This window comes from Eucalyptus grandis, chromosome 8 (genome assembly GCF_016545825.1).
Source record: "Eucalyptus grandis isolate ANBG69807.140 chromosome 8, ASM1654582v1, whole genome shotgun sequence".
Classification (NCBI taxonomy): Eukaryota; Viridiplantae; Streptophyta; class Magnoliopsida; order Myrtales; family Myrtaceae; genus Eucalyptus; species Eucalyptus grandis.
This window is the reverse complement of record NC_052619.1, coordinates 62,461,050-62,482,263: the sequence shown is the minus strand read 5'-3', so window position 1 is coordinate 62,482,263 and position 21,214 is coordinate 62,461,050. Positions and strand designations below refer to the sequence as shown.

At 40.1% G+C, this 21,214-nt stretch overlaps 2 protein-coding genes and 1 long non-coding RNA gene across 4 annotated transcripts in view; 2 read left to right on the top strand and 1 right to left on the bottom strand.

Moving 5' to 3' along the window:
• LOC104415557 (aminopeptidase P2) overlaps positions 1–11,412 on the top strand; it is a 53,047-nt gene extending 41,635 nt beyond the window's left edge. The window contains exons 10-12 of the transcript XR_005545586.1: positions 10,824–10,914; positions 11,008–11,088; positions 11,170–11,412. The gene's annotated coding sequence lies outside the window, so the exon portion shown is untranslated. The remainder of the gene's footprint in view (positions 1–10,823; positions 10,915–11,007; positions 11,089–11,169) is intronic.
• LOC120286872 lies at positions 9,622–10,774 on the top strand. The gene is made up of 3 exons (XR_005545588.1): positions 9,622–10,002; positions 10,237–10,362; positions 10,511–10,774. It is a non-coding gene; the product is annotated as an uncharacterized LOC120286872 (long non-coding RNA).
• On the bottom strand, positions 11,339–18,703 carry LOC104415559 (long chain acyl-CoA synthetase 7, peroxisomal). Of its 2 annotated transcripts, XM_010026887.3 has the most exons (23): positions 18,478–18,703; positions 17,580–17,640; positions 17,420–17,497; positions 17,165–17,236; positions 16,993–17,074; positions 16,781–16,886; positions 16,630–16,706; positions 16,121–16,165; positions 15,944–16,030; positions 15,211–15,300; positions 15,022–15,101; positions 14,807–14,900; positions 14,338–14,426; positions 14,167–14,255; positions 13,929–14,058; positions 13,695–13,813; positions 13,411–13,534; positions 13,248–13,334; positions 12,912–13,015; positions 12,627–12,712; positions 11,983–12,069; positions 11,801–11,887; positions 11,339–11,665 (listed from the first exon to the last, which is right to left on the bottom strand). In XM_010026887.3, exons 1-23 carry the CDS (start codon positions 18,638–18,640, stop codon positions 11,567–11,569), a joined length of 2,136 nt encoding a protein of 711 aa, XP_010025189.2. In that variant the 5' UTR covers positions 18,641–18,703; the 3' UTR covers positions 11,339–11,566. The 2 variants fall into 2 exon arrangements, with proteins under 2 accessions (XP_010025189.2, XP_039155385.1); XM_039299451.1 differs by lacking the exon at positions 18,478–18,703 and having other exon boundaries at positions 17,165–17,280; positions 17,580–17,618.
• Between the last annotated feature and the right edge of the window lie 2,511 nt (positions 18,704–21,214).

The following is a 21,214-nucleotide window of genomic DNA, read 5'->3' as shown; positions in this document are numbered from 1 at the left end:
CAAACTGAACCTATATATATATATATATATATAAATTTTTATGTTTCAAAACCCTAATTACCGATTAGAGTACCAAGTTGTTTTTGTCTGAGTTAGGATTTAAAACTAAGTTTCTTAAGGCCTTCTTCTCCCCCTCAGAAAGGACACTATGTTTGATGAAATGTCACTTCAAACCAATAATGCGTTAGTTCTTGAAATGTCATGGCCGGTTCCATGAGCACACTTAGGAACTAGACCGAACCGATGGTATGGCTCCCAGGTGAGTTCAAGAACTAATGAGCAGTTTTCGATTTAAAGATCAGGTGGGAACCGGCCCACTCTGAAATTGATTACTCCTAATTTTCCCGTGAACGGTGGAATGATGATGGACGCAAGGGCTCAATGATAACCTCGCTGCTATGATCAAGGGGGGAAAGGCCCGGAAAGCTGCTCTAAATCCGTGGGCCTTACTGGCCCAAATACGAAAGCTGTTGGGCTAGGATTGAATGGATGTCCCGACTCGTATCTCTAGCGGGGAGGAGAAAACTGGTGCCCGTTTCAATTTCTCTTCCGTCGAAAGTATTTCAAATTATTCCAATTTTGAGTACTCAGGAAAACGACATGTGAATTTTAAAAAAAAAAAAAAGAAAAAAAAAATGGCTTCTAAAGATTAAGTAATAAAGGCATTGTATTGGAGTAACTTCTCTATCTTAATGTGGTTTGACTCTTGAAGATGGTGCATTTATTTCACAAAAAATTAATAATTTAAGAAATACTTTCTTAAAAATAATCACTCATATCATTTATAAAAATGAATAAAAATATATATTTTTATCATTTGCCAAGATATTTAGACATGAATTATTATCGAAAATGATAAAAAAAAAATCATTAACTATTTATTTCAAAAGATAAAAATATTATTTTCAGAAAAATGTTTTTAAAGTTATTTATATTTCATAGAATAAACGAAAATTTAAATTCTCGTTTGATGTTTGTATTTCGAAATAACAAGGGACAATTACATGAATAGTCGTGAATTTACCGAAACCGGGGAGAGTTTTTATCTGTCTATTTTCACGATCTTCGCAAATTATGTAAAGCATATGAAAAGATTAGACTGGTAGCCTAGGTCTTTCTCTCTCTTGCCAAAAAAAAGGAAAAAACTTTCTCAAAAAAAAAAAAAATTATCCATTGTGCAATATGATTTCTAAAATTTTGATTTGTCTGATGCGGGCTCTAGACATTTGGTAAACATTCAATTTAGCTTTTGGAGCATATGAAAAATGTTCAATGTAATTATTCCATCAATTCAAGTTTAAAGACAACATTAAATATTTTATATAGTTAAGAGATTGAATTCAACATGTATCAAAAATTTATGAATCACATAAATAAATTAAAATTTTAGGAATCACATTATATACTAAACTAAAATTCAAAAATTATATTAAGTAAATTAAAAGTTTTCGAATCGAATTGCACCTACAGCTAACATTCACTGAATCATTTTGCGACGTCTTCCAAAAAATGGCAATGACGCGAAAATTACAATGAAGCCACCCTTCCCAAAAAGACAAAGATCTTGGAAAATCCCCTGCTACACTCTCGCTCCCAACGCTCTCTTCTTATCATCTCTCTCTCTGAGCTGCGAGAGAGAAGCGATTTTCTCTCTCTTCAACGGCGATTGTTGGGATTAACGGATCCCCAAAAACCGGATTCGATACTAAATCAAACCCCTAAAATGAATGTAGAAGACAAGCCCGGGAAAATCACGTATCACTGATCCTAAAGCACACCACGGATTCGAGCGTACCTTATTAGCCACAGATTAAACACCGACGCCGACGTGAGGAAGAGAATTTGGCCATGTTTGATCCGATGACGCCAAATCGTGGTTGAAGGGAAGAAAAACGTTGCCGGAGCCTTACTGTTTTTTGTTTTGTTGGGAGAGAGAGAGGGGGGAGGGGAGGGAGACGTACGTACGTTCTAATTTCCAAAAGGTGCGTTCTCCCTCTCTCTCATCCCTTTTATACGTCCCTCCATCCACGGGCCCTATTCCTGTGGGCCGGGCTTTTAGGCCCAACATGGGCGGACGGGCCTTAAGCCCATCATTAATAAAACCATCATCTCCCACTCGCATGGTGGTGGGCTGAACAGGATTCTCTTTACCTCTCTTCAACATTCATACAGGTGAATAATCCGTGCGACCAGCATACTTTGAGAGCTCGTTGCTATACATCTGTTAGAAATATATAGCAGCTCATAATGGGCGTCACAATTTGAGTAGATTTAGTATGCAGTATCCTAGATCGATCGATCACATTTATATCTCTCTTGATCTCTTTCAAACAATGATATATATATATATATATATATATATATATTGTATTCACAATTATAATTATCACAAAGACAGTCATAATTGGTCGACTAGTGAATACAAAAGTACAGTGTGATTCTCCAAAGTCGATCTTCCTCTTTCCTTCAAATTCTCAATTTCAGTTCAGCTTGCTTTTCTAGAAATGTCCCATTAGATCGAATTAACTCATGACCATTGGTAACATCCTAAGATAGCAAACACTAAATAGAAATCTTGAGAATAAGTAAAAGTCATGAGGGCACTAAAATTGAGGAACTCTTTTCCTCAAGAGTCTCACACGACATAAAAGTTGAGATCAAAACTTTTGCCACTCTTATTGGTCGTTTCATGCATACGTAATATGAAATACGTATTATGGTATTAACTCCTTTCCCATGGAGCGTATGTCTACACCTTCAATACCGTACAGATGATAGTTCGGACATACTCAATGTCTAACTTGAGTTCACGTATCTACTCATTCACAAAAATTCATCGAACTCACATCGGCATCATAGACGAGATAAAGTAAAATATGTGGGTTATTTTACTTTCGGACATAGTAAGTATTATGTCCTCATCTTAACACTCAGTTAAGGCGACATACATATTTTAAGCTTGAGCTCTCGATTATCACCTAGATAATAAGTTTAAAAACAGTCTCATCTCTATTTATCACACAGTAAATAGAAGCGATTACCCGTGTGAGTGGGCTAATCTTTTATCGGTCCGACATACTTTCTCAACTTAAAGTAATGCACTGAGCATTAGGATACATAAAGATCAAACAAAGATTCATAGGCATTAATAATGAAAAAACACAAGTTCATAAATGTGAACAACTCAGGGAAATTACAATCCAGTACATCAGACTCTACATAATCCTAGAGATTTTACATAACCACAAAACACATCTCTAGGTATTGGCTTTGTCATAGGATCTGCTATCATTCTGTGCGTAGATATGTACTGTAAGTTCACATCCTTTCGTGGAATCATATCTTTGACAAAGTTATACTTGGTATCTATATGTTTGGTCTTGCCATGATACTTTGGATCTTTGGTGTACGCTATAACTGCTAGGCTATCACAGTTAACCAATAATGGATTTGCAGTTTTCTCAATAACACCTAAATGATCCAAAAATCTCTTAAGCCAAACTCCTTCTTGTACGGCTGCTGATAATGTCACGAACTCAGCTTCCATCGTGGATCAGGCTATACACATTTGCTTCTTACTACTTCAAGATATGGCGCCATTGTTCAGTAAGAAAGCAAATCCTAAGGTAGATTTTCTTTCATCTAAATCTCATCCGCAATCAGCATCTGAATAGCCTTCAAGTCGCAGATCCTTTCCTTGGTAATTCAACTTGTAATCAGCAGTTCCCTTTAGATACTTCAGTATTCTCTTAACGGCTTTCCAATGTGCTGGACCTGGATTGGATTGGTATCTACTTACCATTCCAACTGCAAAACATATGCTGGGTCTTGTACACATCATAGCGTACATCAAGCTCCCAACAGCACTAGCATAAGGAACATGTTTCATTTGTTCCTTCTCTTGTGGAGTCATTGGACACAGTTTATGGCTCAATCATTCACCTTTTGCAATAGGAGTGTCTATGGGTTTATAATCTTGCATACGAAATCGTTCAAGAATCTTGTTTATATATGTTTCTTGAAAGAGATAACGATCTCTTGAACGATCTCTTGAAATCTTAACTCCAAGAATGTATGCAGCCTCACCCATATCTTTCATCTCAAAGTTGGAAGATAACCAACTCTTGACAGTATGAACAAACTCCATATTACTTCCGGCAATTAGTATATCAACAACATATAATGATATGATCACAAAATGATCCTTGGATCTTTTGATATATACACAATGATCCTCATCAATCATTGTAAAATCATATGTCATTACGGCATTATGAAAACGTATATACCATTGTCTCGATGAGATCGCTTAAGGCCATATATCGATCTCATAAGTCGACATACATTTTCTTCTTGACATTTTACTATGAAACCAGCAGGTTGTTCCATATATATTTATTCTTCTAATTCTCCATTGAGGAAAGCAGTCTTTACATCCATCTAATGTAACTCAAGATCCTTACCAGCCACTATTACAAGAATAATGCGAATCGAGATAAATCTCACTACAGGAGAAAACGTATCATCATAATCAATTCCTTCCTGTTGATTATACCCATTCGCCACAAGGCGAGCCTTATGCATTTCTATCGAGCCATCAGCCTTTCGCTTTATTTTGAGAATTTATTTGTTCCCAATAGCTCTGCGTCCTTTTGGAAGATCAACCAGTTCCCAGACTTGGTTTGATTTCATTGACTCCATTTCCTCTTCCATTGCATGAATCCATTTTTCCTTACTAGGGCAATTCAGAGCCTCATTAATATTTATTGGTTCATCCTCATCTTGTGGAGCAACCATAAAAGTTTCCCCTTCAATGTCAAAACGTCGACGGGGAATACTTTGGCGACTTGTTTGCCGTATGGGAGATTGTACACTTTGCACATCATTCCCCATTATGCTCCCACTTGGATTAGATAATGATGATGTCGTCTCATTATGTGGTTGTACTTAAGAATGAGTTGAATTCAATTCATCACTTCTCATATTACTCCCACTTGGATGAACTCCACTAATATCATTATCTTAATCCAAGGTTTCAAATAGAGAGTGATCTTCCCCTATTTCGCTCTTCTTAGGAAATTCATCCTCTAAGAATGTGACATCCCGTAATTCAATTTCAGTTATACTCCTACTTTCCTACTCACCTATGAACACATATCCTTTCGAGTGTTCTGAGTACCTTATGAAAATACTCTTCTTTCCTTTGGGACCTAATTTCCTAAACTTGTGAGAGGACTCATGTGTCAGCACAACCCCATGGCTTAAGAAAACTTAAGTCCAGTTTTCTACCTGTCCATAACTCATATGAAGTGGAAGTAACTGATTTAGAAGGCACACGGTTAAGTATATAGGCAGCAGTTAACAACGCATCACTTCAAAAAGTAATAGGTAAGTTAGCATGCGCCATCATGGACCTAACCATTTCTAGTAGGGTTCTGTTTCTTCTCTCCGCAACACCATTTTGTTGAGGAGTATATGGAATAGACAACTGTCTTTTTATTCATTTTTCATCATATAATTTTCTGAACTCATCAGATAAATATTCTCGACCTCGATCGGATCTCAATGCTTTTATTTTATTGTCTAAATGATTCTCTACCAGGTTCATAAACATTTTGAAACAACTTATTGCTTCAGATTTATGAGAAATCAAATAGACATATCTGAATCGAGTATAATCATCTATAAAAGTGATGAAATAAACAATCCCATACCTTCCTCTCACATTCATTGGACCACAAACATCATAATGGATTAAATGCAGAGGAAATTCAGCTCTTTTACCTTTTTCAAATGATTTCCTTGTCGTTTTCCCTTCTAGGCAATGCTTACATATGGGCAAATCGACTTTTTTAATGTTGCCCAACAAGCCCTCTTTAGCTAGTCTATTCATACGCTGTTAGCCAATGTGACCAAATCTAGCATGCCACACATTCACATCATTATCATATGTATTAGGAGACATGAGAAGGGAATAACAAACATTTGCATTAACATAATCAATATCTAATACAATGAAACTATCCAGAAAATAACCACAATCATAGTAATCTGTATTCAAAAACAAATCCCCACCTCTATTATAGAAGTTCATATTAAAACCTAATTTAACCAATACTAAAACAGACACTAAATTCCGACGAATCTCCGGAGCATACAACACATCATGTAGGAACAAAGTGCGTCCATCACGCATATTCAATTGGCATGTGCCAATTCCTTTCACTTCAGCTCTGGAGTTGTTTCCCACATAAATCCACTTAGTTCCAGTTGGTACTCGTCGGAATTCCACGAAGGATCCTCTATCATTCGCTACATGGTCTGTCGCTCCTGAATCCACAGTCCACAAAGAATTAGACTCAGTTAAGAACACAGAACTCGACACAAAAGCAAATTTCTGAAAAGTACAAGGGGTGCATATCTTCTTTGGCTCACGACAATCGCGAGCATAGTGACCCTTTTTGTCACAATTGTAGCATTTCACCCTTGCAAGCTTTTTCATGCGAGGACGCTTTCCTCTTTCATGTTGGTTAAACTTGGGTTTCTTCCCTGAATGACCTGCTTCCTTGCATTTCCCTTTATCAAGCCAGTTAAGACGTTTGCGCTTAGTGCTCGAAGCTCCATTGTGAGCTAGAACTAGCATGATAGAGTTCAACATCCGGCTTAGCCGCCAAAAAGCGGTCCTCTTCCAGCTCAAGATGGCACACTACATCCTCAAAAGTTTTGATATTTTCATTATGGGTCAGGTGCACCTTCATATGCTCCCAACTCTGAGGCAAGAAACGAATCACTGCTTGCACTTGTTGCTCATTTGTGAGGACATGGCCAGCATATTTCAGCTCATTTATCATGTTTGACATCTTTCTAAGATGTTGCTTCATGGTCTGACCATGAGGCTTCTTGTAAAAGTCAAACCTAATAGTGAGCTGTCTCAGTCTAATCACCGAAGTATGACCAAATCTAGCTGCCAATGCCTCCCACATTTCTTTGGCATTGTCAAAACGCCTAAACTCTCGCATGACGTCATTTTCCATCGCTCGCAACGTGATACGAGCAAGAGAGTCCTTTCTTTTCCATGCAGCAAAAGCTTCCTTATCTCTCTTGTCTTTGTGCAATGTTTCCTTCTTCGGGTTTTACCATGGTCGGTTAAGAGCTTCAAGTGCCTCTTGCTCTTCCAGCACATATTGGATTTTCATGTGCCATATCTCATAGTTGTCACCATTGAGCTTTTCACCTTTGTTCAGCTCGACAACTATGCTCTTCATGGCTGAAGCCATTAATCTTAACACATCAGACATATATGCACGAATTATTAATGCCTATCATTTATGCATCCCTTTTGCACAAACCCATCATATTAATAAACAATTTCAAGTAAGGTTTCAAAATCAAAAGGTCACTAAGTTTCCAATCATCCTCCAAAAATCCTAACTTAAAACTATCATTAATATAATTATCTTATGCAAAATAAATTCTATAAAGTTACAAAAAACTTATATAACTACCCACAGCTAACTACCCATAGCAACCAGCAATAACAGAAAGCAACAGATAATTGACATCCAATAAAACAATAATGGCTTCACATAATACAACTAACATATCGGTTGCTACATCAACAACAATCAGGTAGTAAACATTACATAAGATGTCCACAAAGCACACTTAGCAAAAATCAGCCAATACATCTAACACCAAGTTAGCACACAAATTAGGAAAGATTCTCTTTTGTTTAATTTCTTGATATTTTCCCTTGTAACAATCCTATAATAATCATCTACAAAATCCATCACAATTTTCTTATAAGAAGCAGCTATGTTGACATCTCATATGCGATTAAACACTCCTTGCCATTCAAGTGGAAGGGTGTTCATGAAAAATCGCACCATCTCTGACTATGGCATGGACGACCATTCCATATGACCTTTTGAATTTTTTTTATTGACCTCAAGGACATGATCAATTAAGCCACCATTCTCCTATCGATGATCAGTCAGCTCAGCTATCAACTTAGAAAGCCTTTCCTTTTGTTCATCGGTAATTGCGCGAATAGGTGTGCGCAACTTGAGGGGAGGCATTTTTCCTACAACAAATGCAGAACCATCCCTGCAATAAATGCAGAACAAATAAGGGATTACAAATAATCCACATAGACTTAATTGAAAAGGAAACACATTCTTTTCCTCTTTTTTTTTTTTTTTTTTGGTCAACGGTCAACGGTCGTCGGTCAACGGTCAGGTCGTCGGTCGTCAGACCGGTCGGGCCGGGTCGGAAAAACCGACCACGTGCCGCGCACGTGCGCGGGCTGACGTCACGCGACGTCACCCGGCACGTGCCGCACGCGTGCCGAGCATCCACGGGTCGGGTCGCCGGTCGAGTCGCCGGCCGGTAACCGCCCGGCCAACCGTTGTCGGCACTGACGTCAGCCCGCATCGGTTCGCCGACCAGCGTGTGCCGGTTCGCCGCCGGCGTCGCGCACGTGCCGGTTCGCCGACCGGCGTCGCGCACATGCCAGTTCGCCGACCGGCGCGTGGCGCCCACGCGCAGCGGCTTCTGGCCGCGCGTGTGGGCGCGTGCGGCGTCGCCCAACGGCGCACGACATGTCACCGGACTCGTCTCGACTAGCCCTTTCACCCTATGCTTTCAAAAATTGATTTCGACTTATAGAAACTCGAAAAAACGGATGAACAGTGCTCAGGTGTCGAGATTTCTCGCCCTGATCCGTGTCAGCCGTATTTCTTTGCGAAAAATCAATCAAAAAACATGAAAAGGGTCGGGAAAACATGAACTAGGGCTCTGATACCTATATTAGGATTAACGGATCCCAAAACCGGATTCGACACTAAATCGAACCTCTAAAACGAATGCGAAAGACAAACCTGGGAAAATCACGTATCATCGATCCTAAAACACACCACGGATTCGAGCGTACCTTATTAGCCACAGATTAAACACCGACGCCGACGTGAGGAAAAGAATTTGGCCATGTTCGATCCGATGACGCCAAATCGTGGTTGAAGGGAAGAAAAACATTGCCGGAGCCTTACCGTTTTTTTGTTTTGTTGGGAGAGAGAGGGGGGAGAGGGAGATGTACGTACGTTGTAATTTCCAAAAGGTGCGTTCTCCCTCTCTCTCTCATCCCTTTTATATGTCCCTCCATCTACGGGCCATATTCCTGTGAGCCGAGCTTTTAAGCCTAACGTGGGTGAACGGGCCTTAAGCCCATCATTAATAAAACCATCAGCGATGCACTCCCTCCAGTTGCCGGCGCTGCGGCCCCTCCCTGTCTCGCCGGCCTCGAATCCCTCGCGCTCTCTGCGCTTTCGCCTCTTCGCTCTCTCCCTCCCTCTCGTCCCGAGCTCCCGGCAGTCTCCTTCCGAGCGCCTCGCGAGACCGGCCGCCGGACCTCGGTTCCGCGTCGTCCGGAGCTGCGGCTCCGTCACCGCGAAGCCGTCGTCGGAGATCAGGAGGCGCGGGGGAGGCCGGCCGGAGCCCGACGAGAAGCTCCGGGCTCTCCGCAAGCTCTTCACGAGGCCTGGGATCGGCATCGATGCGTACGTCGTTCCTTCTCAGGACGCGCACCAGGTTCGGTCCTCTAATTTGTTTTTTTATCAGTCTTCTGCTAGTTCGATCTCGTAAACCTGTTGTTCCGTTCTCGAATCGCTGAGGTGCTTTGTTGATCGCGTAAGCCTGTTGTTCCGCTCTGGAAGTCGCTGATGTGATGCGTTAGGTGAATTACGTCGACGTTATACCGTGTTATGGTTGATTATGATGTTTTGTATTGACTATCTTTCAAGTGTACATTGCTTGAAATGGATGGGAAGGCGGTTACCATGTCGGAAAGAGTAGAAGACAACGACCTTCCGGTTTGAGCTCATGCGTCTCCCATATTGTCTGGATAGTGATGTGGTTGGGTTTGATTCGCTCAGCAGTTAGTCTATTGTTCCATTTTGAAGAAAACGAAGGTTATCCTATCTAGCAATCTTCCATCGAAAAATTGACGTAGGCGCTTCTACTTTCCTGTTCATGTGGAACGTATTCAAAGGAACAAGATTATGTCCCCTTCAAGTTTTGTCAATTCTTAGGACCTGGAGATCGTTCTATTATGATAAAGCGAAGGGTTAGGAAGAGTGCACTTAAGGAATTGCCAACGCGTTCTGTCTTGTTGCTCCAGTATTAATTTCTTGTCATTGCTGTGGTGTTAATTTTTTGTTATTTAATTGTGTTGGATTGCAGAGTGAGTTCATTGCTGAATGTTACACAAGGAGGGCCTACATATCAGGTTTTACGGGCAGTGCTGGCACTGCTGTCGTCACCAAGGATAAAGCAGCTCTGTGGACAGATGGACGTTATTTTCTTCAGGTCTGATGGTGAAAATCTACAATCTCAATTTCCTAAAGAGTCTTAATGGAGTAGCTCTTTAGTTTTTGTAGCGCTTTCCTATGCCTGAAACTCTTTGGCTATCTAAATTGGTTGGTGTACTGATCGCATCTGTCATTCTTCTTGGTAGGCTGAGAATCAGCTAAACTCCAGTTGGATTCTCATGCGGGCTGGTAATCTGGGAGTTTCAGAGGTGCATTACTGCCGAATGGATGGATAATTCTCGAATTGAGTCTCACCTTGCCACAATTCTGGCCGGCGGCTTCTTGAGATGATATTCGTGGTTTTCGGTTCATGCAGTTGGTTTGTACCCTCGCTGTATTACTTGCCTCATATAGTGATTCTGATTCAACCGGAGTTCGTTGTCCTTTGTCTATAGACTTCATAAATCCCTAGAATTTTCTGGGGCGAGTCTTGAGATCGACCGTCTTTTATTCTTGCAGAACCTTCTTTCTGGTGGAGATGAACACGCCAAATCGCTTTGGAGGGGTCGGATATCTGGGATTTGAGAAACTCACGTTCGTTCCAATTCAGGTGCGTGGCGCTTTCTTTTTTCTCAACATGATACGCGTTTCTCAGTGCTTTTGGCCGTCGGTGCTCGTCCTTATTTCGCGAGTCTCCGTGCAGACTAAAATGGTGGACTCGGCCTTGCTCTCGTCCGCCGAGATCGACTGGCTCAACGACTACCATGCACAAGTCTGGGAAAAGGTCAGGCTCTACCTTCGAGAACAGATTGACTGAAGACCCCACCGATCTATTCTTAACCTTTCTGCTGTCCTCGTTCCACAGGTTTCGCCGCTGCTAGACGGTTCTGCTCGTCAATGGCTTTGGGACAATACACGACCGCTCCCAATTGAGTGATTACCATTAACTTTCTTTCTGTTATAATTTTTTCTCTCTTATTTCAATTTTTAAGAATTTTGGGACTCCGTCCCTCCTCTGTTCTGCGGAAATGCTGTTTTACAAAATGTAATTGTAGGATGATTTGCTCAATCGGCTTTAAAAGCCAACAGCGAGTTGCAAAACCATAAATGCTGCGAAGGTATAATACTAAACAAACCCAACCATAGAACCAATTACAGAGACCTGCCGTTCAGTAGCGTGTACAACGATCAGCTTCTGCCTCGTAGCCCGAGTAATTTCTCAGATTCCTTAAGATTTCACATGTTATTCGCAGACTTACGCATCAGGAGACCTTCTGAGGGGATGGATCAGATGTAGAAAGCTCGGCGTACATGTCCAATATCACCTTAGCAAAGTGGGCTTTCGCTTGAGACCTCTTGATCTACAAATAAAAGAGACTAGACGTTAATTTTCTTGAGTGCTTTGCTACGTACGTCCGAAATGCGATGCCTCTCGACTCTCTAGGTTCATGCAGAGTGGTTATTTGGTGAAGAAGCACAGGCAAACATTGAATCACCTTAAATGTTGGGGTGAGAAGTCCGTTCTCCTCCGTGAATGGTTCGAGCACCAGCGCCACGGCCTTCACATATTCGAAGCCTTGCAACTGAAAAAGGGAAACAACATGGTAGAGGAAGTTTAAATGGAAATATGGGAACTAAGTAGAGGCCGTTAATGATCTCTTTAGAGGACGTGGTATACCTCCGCTTCTCTGCCAATGTCATCCATTTCAGCAAGAACAGCTTCCCGTGCCCGCTGGTCATTGCATAGCTGTTCTAAAGCCTCGTACTGCATGGCAAGAACCAAGACTTATCGACCCACCAATAAATGGACAACCCCTGAATAAATGGACCTACATAAGGTAACTAGGATTTTTACTTTGGCAAATGCCCTGAGACCAACGACAGTGCAAGGCTCACGAAACATTTGAATAATTACAACAATCTCTGCAGCACCTCCAGTTTCTCTGGAACTTGAAACAAATGCATGCAAACTAATCGCAACATAAAACGCTAATCATGATCACGGTCATTCCCATTTCAGTGTGCAGAGTTTCCCTTCAGTAGCCATCAATCAGTAGGACTTGCATTCAGACAAAAAAAAAAAAAAAAAAAAGTGTAGATGACTGCAGACAAAGTTCAATCCATGAAGATGATGCATGTTACGAATTCTTGCTTAAGTGAAATGAAGAAGATCGCTTGATATATAAATCAGCCTACTCATAAAGATGCATAGTTTCCCCAAATTACGGTGTTCTGATGGTGAAGAAATAGTATGACAACCAATGACTGAACTTTGATGCTCAAGCTAGAACTTTGGTGGAGAGAAATAAGTTTAAAGAAAACCTCGATGCCTTGCGATGCGGCCCATTCTTTCAGCACCTCCAGGTCCACAGCAACAACCGCCACTAAGCAAGAGTTCAAGCTATCGCCTGAGACAAACAAGCAGTAAGCAGACATGTAGGAATTTTCACATAAAGGTCAGTGCACCAGCCTTCAAAACGACGCATTGGAAGGGATCAAACTCCTGTCCTTGGGGGTCAATGAGGAGAGCAAATCTGTTGCAGCCACTAGGCTGTCAACAGGAAAAATGAAGAAAGTATCATATGCAGGTAAAAACTCCTTCCATACCATACACAAAACACTGTGAGATGAACTTGCACTTTGAATACACGTTCTCAATCTTTTCTGGTGCTATATATTCACCTTGTGCCAACTTGAAAATATTCTTCTTCCTGCCATGGCATGGTTTAGGATTTAAATAGAGAAGTCAAAATTATCAGATAAATCTCATGAGAAGACATGAATGAAGAAATGAACTTCCGTGCTTAAGTCACACTCAGAAGTTTCGCAACCAGCACTTGCAGTCATGATAAAGGTAAATTTCAACCTGTGACCCCTTCCTCAGGTTATAAGGGGCCTAGCCGTTATGGTTAGGAGAGGGAAAAAAAGTAATTTTCAACTCACCTATCAATAATCTTAAGGCGGCCTCCTGGTAACCACAATCCAATGTCTCCCGTATGCAACCAAGAGTCATCATCAATTACCTCTCTCCTGCTCATTTGAGATGATGGTTAGATTTGCAGTTAAACCAATAAATTTAAAAATATTAGTTGAAGAGGTTAAACACGTTTGAACTTCATCATTGTAGTATCCTTGGAAAACAATGGGCCCCCTGACACAGATTTCTCCACGAGGATAGGGTTGATCTTCTGATGTATAGTTCATTTCAGGAACGTCCACGAGCTTTATTTCTGGACAAGTGTTGGATAAAGACAGACATGAGAAAGTCTCAACATCTTAATTACTGGCCATTATTCAATAACAACTCTCTCTCTTAATTTGATCATATTGATAAAATCAAAGGAGACACACTTTGAGTATATAAAAGTACACATAATATGTTGAACTCACCGCAGGCAGGATTCGGAGATCCAACATGACCAGATAAGGTGTCGCCCTCATCCGTGCAGCTTATTACACAAGATGTCTCAGTCATACCATACCCTTCAAGTACTTGACAGCCAAAGCACCTGTGGCATAGTATAAATAGAAGCTAAGAAAAGCAGCAAATAGACTCCTGTTCATGAGAGATAAATGAATGGAGATCAGTTGCTCAAATAAGTGTCACATTACAAGCACACTTACACCCTTAAAAAGTCCGCAACATCAGAAGATAATGGCGAAGCACCAGATACCATGAAACGGACTCGCCCTCCAAGCTTTTCCTTTATTCTATTGAACACTAGTCTATCCCACATAGGTGATGGATTCCGGCCTAACATATAACCATTCAGGTCAACAGAGGTAAAATACTAAAAGTTAACAGCCAATCAAAAACTGCACGGCTCATATTATCCCGCAAGAAACTTCCAAGGATCAATACCTGTCAATATAGCATGCTTCTTCGAATTGAAGGCAACTCTAAATAGTCTCTCCTTTAGCATCCCTGAAGACTTCACAGCATTTGTTATTCTGCCATAGTTGAAATAAACTAGACATCAGCACTTCTCCGTATCAAGAAAAGGATTTGACAAAAAGTTGGCTATCTCTTCACCCTGCATATATCCGGTTATACAGTCGAGGAACGCTGCAAAAAATAGTCGGTCTCAAAGCAGCCAAATCATCCATCAGTTTCATGTTGTCCTGAAAAGTAGGACATTATTGCTTAGTAATAGATGTAGAATTAAAGCCTCAGGGTTAGTACATGAAATCAAGTGATATAACATGTTGTAATTGATTTTCTTACATTAATGCAGGCACATTACCCTTGAACTCAAATATAGAAGAATGACATCTAGGCATGTATCTAGGACAAGAGTCGTGGCTTTTAAGTGATAGGGACGAATACTATAATAAATGGAAAAGGATGCTGATACATTTGAGTTGAGGTTAAGTATTTTAAAGGATTAACTTATGGAGAATGTCAATAATTCTCCTCATTTTCATAGGGATCTGTACTGACAAGCCAAAGAAATCAAATGGGGACATAGTTGGACAAATAGTTTTCCAGATAAGCAACATACCCCTTGGTAAAAACCGACAGCAACCCCATAATATGCTCCAAGGATCTGATTCATTCTTTCATATATATGCGCCAGAGGGAGGTAGGATAGATAGCTGTCAAGAAAAAAATATATCAAGAAAATGACAGTTCGATAAGCTGCCAATTATGTGATTGAAAAACCTTGAAAGGCTGGTCGTACTTATTTAGAGAAACAACAAATGATAAAGGACTCACATATCTGATGAGAAAAAATTGGTCGTTTCACTATACCCAGCAACATTTGCAATCAAGTTTCCATGAGTCAAGACAACCCCCTTTAATGTGAAACAAGGAGCCAATAAAATTCCACATGTTCAGTAATATGTCATGAAACCCACATGTGCAGCATAAAAGAAACCGTGCTGAAAAAATCCACACTACTACCTTTGGTGTTCCGGTTGTTCCACTTGTGTAGCATATGGTTGCAATATTTTCTGGCTTTGGGGGGCAACAAGGCTGGATATTGCTACAGCCCTAAAGGAAAACATCTTTAACTTGACAATCACTAAAAGCCTAAACACTAGAGAGAATTTGTGATCAGATAGTTTGGATAAATTAATTACAGACATCCACGTCATTATGTCCCTCACAAACTTATGGAATAAAATAACGCAGAAGGCACTTAATGCCAATAAGTTCAGAGTCTCAATAGTATCAGGAGAGAAGTACTCAGCTGATGCAATCTATACCTAACAAGCACCTATAGCCCAAAACATTTTTGTCCCAAATTAAAGAGTCTACAGCATGCAATTCTTCTGGAGTGATAATTTTTAACAATTTAAAGCCAACAAATTAGCCTCTACAGCTCTTTATGCGCAAAAAAGACCCAGTCACTTCATTTCATTTTGAAGTTAAGTGTCATTAATGAAAATTTAACGTTATAACAGAATGAGAAGGGGAAAAATCTGTGTAGTATAAGAGATTGGTGCCAGGATTTTTTATCTAATAATCCAAGATGACTAAACAGTCAGCAGCACAAGCTCCTAAAATTGAAATTGTCTTTTAAAAAACAGGATTGTTATAAAACTCCATCTTTATTCCGAAAATTTCTCAAACAATGAGGAATTGAGTGTTTCAGCAAAGGCACGCTAAAGTCACAAATGAAGATGCATCCTACCTGACTCAGAAGTTTCAAGTATGAAATCAGCTTAACTCTTGATGTTGGCGGAAGGGTGGGCAAGTGTATATCTATTCCTCCAACTACCTATTTTTCCAGAGCAGCAAGTCTAGTGTGAGCAAAAGGGAAACATCAACAATTAGTTGCCCATCTTACGACTACAATCTTCATACGCACCACAATAAGACGAACAGATGGAATCTCAGACAAGAAGCTCAATAACTGCGAAAACAGCAGACAAAGTTTGAGATATAATCGGTGGGTCAGAATAATGAAAATCTGAATGGATGAAATACGAAATAAGACACACAGGTTTTGTCATATAGCTTATCAGAAAGACAGACCCAAACTTTTTTGGACCTGAAAGACAGACTAACAACCACTGTAATTTTTATGGAAGATGCGGTGCTAACACTTGTTCTAGTCCAGCTCCATCAGCAAGAGTTATCATGCTACATGGCCATTTACAGGTCAGAAACAATGAGACTGAAACTTTCTAACAGATGAATTTCTTGGCAATAATCATAAATAATACAAGAAGAAATTACTGTACTTTTCTATAAGTGAATGTAAAACATTGAAAATAGAGAATTGTGAATGTAAAGCTATGCATGGTCTACTTTTTGTCAGAAGATCATGTAATTCCTCCATTACAAGAATCAATATAAAGAGATTCCTTAACTCACTCTGTTCAGTGTTTGAGGAGCACAAAAGATAGCCTGCAAAGCTGCATGATTCACAACATACTTGACAGCATCGGGACCTTTAAAACACAAAAGTTTAAACTAAGAAGAGGCTTGATGGAGAGAATACAAAACAGTAATTGCATTTACACACCGAGGGTGTCATATAGAGGGACCGAGATATAAGAATATGCTGAACAAGCATGATCCACAATTAGCCACTCTGGCCTGTTAATAAAGTAGAGTCCAACACAAACTCCCTGCAACAAAGAGACCAATAATTCCATCCTTATTGTGAATACTATATGTTTAACAACTTCAAATTGACTTAAGGAGCGATTACTCAGAAAATGTTCTGCTTCTCACTTGCGGTAACCCATGATAGCGAAGTCCAGAACCTATAGCTTCTCGAGCACTCCCAGCTTCGCCATATGTCATCCATTTGTACCTTAGATTTCAAAAGAATACAGGAAATTTTATCAGGTAAACAGTTTGAATATGAAAGCTGCAAAAGTTGCACGCTCTACAACCAACTTACTCTCCTACTGTCCCATCAGCACAAACTCGAGTACCTAAGTACTTGCAATCCCGAAAGGTTTCAATGGCATGTCTGCACCCAAAAGAGAACATAAGCACGCACAGATGCAGATCCTGCTGCATATGAATGCAAAGAATTTCACAATAAAGGAAACCAAAGGAGAGATATTCTAATCACTAAAAGCTGTCTCTGAGAATGCTCTGAATCAATTAATCAGTTAAAAGAAACTATGATCAAGTAAGGAGAGTGCCTGACCCGAAATTGTCATGCAACGTTCCAATATCGGGGTGATCAGTAAATCTGCTGACAAGCTTGAAGAAGGAGCGTGCAGATCTGCCAAGAGAAGAGAGCTTATAGACACATAGCTCCAAAGTACCGCCACAATAGATAACTTCACTGTGATGAAAATAAGTACCTATAAACATTCCATTTTCCCGTACGCAGGTCCTCGGGAAGAACTACACTGTAAGCCCTTTCTACGCAGAAAACAGAGTGAATAACTAAATGCAGGCTGAGCGTGTACACATAATCATAATCAGACAGGTCTACATAAAATGACTCGACCGCCTTCCTAGCAGACGACTGAGCACAACTGGAGTAAACATTTGTTAATTGCTAATTTCAATTACAGCTTGTAGACGTTCTAGTGACACAAATTAGGCCTCTGCCAATGCTCCAACGACGGATCACCCACTGGCAACTTCAAGAAATTGTTTCTGATCAACGCACATAGGAATTGTCTCAACTTACAGTTAGAGAAACATATTCGTGAAAGACCTGGAAAGGACGAATTCGGAGGTAATACATAGCTTGCCCAGGCTCGAGAACACCTACGTCTGCACTAAGTGATGAGGCGGTGCGATCATGAGGACCATCACTGCAGGCCCTTCGTAACTACTCTATTCGCTCAGCTGCTCTCCAGCGATCATGACTTCGCTATTCAAAAAGATTCCGAAGTGATCGGGAGCGAAAAATACTCAAGCGACTTGGTCATTCCACAGAAGGAACCGACCAGAGGCCTGCGAGCTCAAAAAGGAGCTCTCGATCGCCAGTTTCTCTCATCATCGCCGGAGAATCCGTCGCCGATGAACAAGTCGCGACAGAGATTTCCCATGCAGTTTCGAATCGAACTCGTAACAGAAGCGTACAAAAACAGAACGCGCGCGGTAGAAACTACCATCCGTGACTCGCAAGAGCGAGCTGAACGTGTAGAAACGAGTGAGCGAAGAAGCGAAGAAGCGCGACGAGAGAGAGAGAGAGACGCGAGATGAGCTCGTCCGATCGGACAGCCTCTCTCCGACCGAAATGAATACCGTTGAGTACGCCGGAGGCGGCGTTGGCCTGCACGCGGGAGTCGGGATCGGGACCGCCACCGGCGCCGGCGCCGGCGCCGTCGGGGAGGAGGTGGCTCTGAATGGCCCGGAGACGGCGCCGAGCAGCGGGCGCCGGGAGGTTTTCCCGGGAAAGCGATGCCATGACAGAATTCTCCGGAGAGAGGACTGATCGGAAGGTGATGATGAGAGAGCTTGCTTTATGTTTCTTAGCTTTACGCCTACTTTATGAAAGCTGAATATTCTGATTAAAAAAAAAAAAGAATGAAGCTAAACAGTTTAAAATGGTGAGCTGTCCAATTTAAAATGCTCGGCAAATAGTTTCTAAAACTTGATTTCTGAATTTGCTTAATTCGTCTTTGAACTTTAATTTAACGTGCAATATTATCTTTGAAATTACAATTTATACTCTTTGAACTTTTAATATACATGATCAATTTAGTTCATGAATTATATCAAAATCTTCATTGAACATCTTCATAGTATCGAATATTGAACGGTTGCTTTTTTTGAAGAAATTAATGACATTCGAAGGAAGAAAAGGCATTGTCCTTGCTAAGGATAATATTGAATATCTTTATGTAATTTGAGAAATAAATTGAACATGCTTCGTAAGTTTGAAAATCATATTAAATAAATTAAAATTTTAAAAACGATATTATATATTGAACTAAAGTTTATGAACTACATTTAATAGATTAAATTTTTATGAAACACATTACATATTTATCTAAAGTTTGGAAATCATCTATGTAATTAGTGAAAGATGATCGGATGAGAGACATCATGATACTCTTTTTTTTGGTCAAAGAGAGACATCATGATTGATCGATATTATATTGGTTTGACTTCTTCTTTTTTTAGTGATTAAGTGGTGATTAATTCGCGGGAAAAGAGAGGGTCGGACGGAGGAGGGAGGATTGAAGATGTGGTGGCACGCTTTAATGGATGGATGATTCCTGTGTTTGTCCACTTGCGCAAGTAATGAATTAAAGACACGGACAAAATCCTTCTATTTGATAGGGGTGTGTAATAGAAACCGTCCGAACCGGGACCGAACCGGACCAGTCGGTTTTGGGCAGTTCCCATGGTCGGCGGTGCAGTTCCCAGTTCCAAGGTGGGAACCGGGAGACCCCGGATCGGCATTGGACAGGGCCAATTTTTTATATATAATTTATATACATATAATATATAATCACATATAATATATTAATATTATATATGAAACTTGTTGCAATCGGAATTGCAATTGAAGTAACAACCTCTTATATGGCCAAGAGACCACCAAAGCTCTTAGAAAACTTATTTATTAGTTTTATCTTCTACTCGATGTGGGATAAGGCTCTAGGAGTTCCTCATGCTCACTCTCTCTCTTGCTCCCCTCACTTGCAAACAGAGTCCGATATCGACTAAACATTTAAAGCATAGAAGAGATTGTCTATAAAACCTAAGTTAAGCACAAATTTTACTCAAATTGTTCATGGCTTTTATGCTTAAAATTAAGAGTGAAACACATAAATTATAATTAATATTCACGCAAGTGAAGTTTGAATATTTTGCACGTGAAAACACGTATGATTAGTTTTATTAGATCGCCCGAGAATCGAATTGGATTGATCGGTCCGGAGCATGGTCGTTCTTTAATGAATGGTCGTTATTTAGTGAAAAAAGAAAGTGTCAATCCTATTGGACCGAACCGGACCGGACCGGACCGGACCGGAACCGATGGTCTGGTCCACAGTTCCTGAAATTGGGAACCGGTTTTCCTGGTCCAGTTCCCGGTTCCACCTTGGAACCGGACCGAACCGGGAATCGATCACCCCTACTATTTGATAAGACTATGACGTCAAATCATAATTATAAATGTATATGTGAATATTTTCTTTTATTTTTAAGTAGTGCGAAATTCTTCAAATTTTAATTTTGAGCCAAAATTTAAATATAGTTTAAACTCCTATCAATTTTCGAGATTATAAATTTAAGCTGAAAAAAGTTATTGAACCTAGGAGTATGCAACCAAATCGGATATATCCGAGAACTGAACTAACCCACCCGAAAAATAGGGTCAAGAACCAATCCCCGTTGAAACTGGTATGGGAACCAATTCCAAGTGTATACCCACTCGAGAATCAGATCAATCGAACCAATTTGGGAACCACTTTTGCAAGCCCAACCCCAAAAGTCAAAAACCTCAAAATGAACGTGGTTACCAAAGGTATGAGAGGTATCTATGTTATAATAATCCAACTCTATGAGGTAAAAAATCTCAAAATCAGATCAACTAAATTCGCACTTAATGATTCGTATGTTTTATTGTTTTCTTTGTTTATTACCCTTATTGCCAAAACGAGGAAGCTGCAGACATTATTAAAAGCCGTCGGTTGGAAATTATAACTCTTGCTACTTTATCATCCGTGGATCCCTAATTTGTCGTTTAGTCAAAAAGTTCATGTACTTATTGATTACAAGTGTTTAATATTTCAATACAAACTATGAGGATTACGTTGTTTTCTCGTATATTAATGTAAAATTCGAAACCGTATAGGATATCGGGTGAGTGCAAAATAGGTTCGAGTGGAAATAGAATTGATCTTGGAATTTGATCGAAAAAATAAGGTTGTTTAAGTACAGGATTCAATGTAAATAGAATCAAGTACATGATCTAAAAAAAGGGAACCGGCTATAATAGGGTCAAATATAGGATTCAAGTTTAAAACAT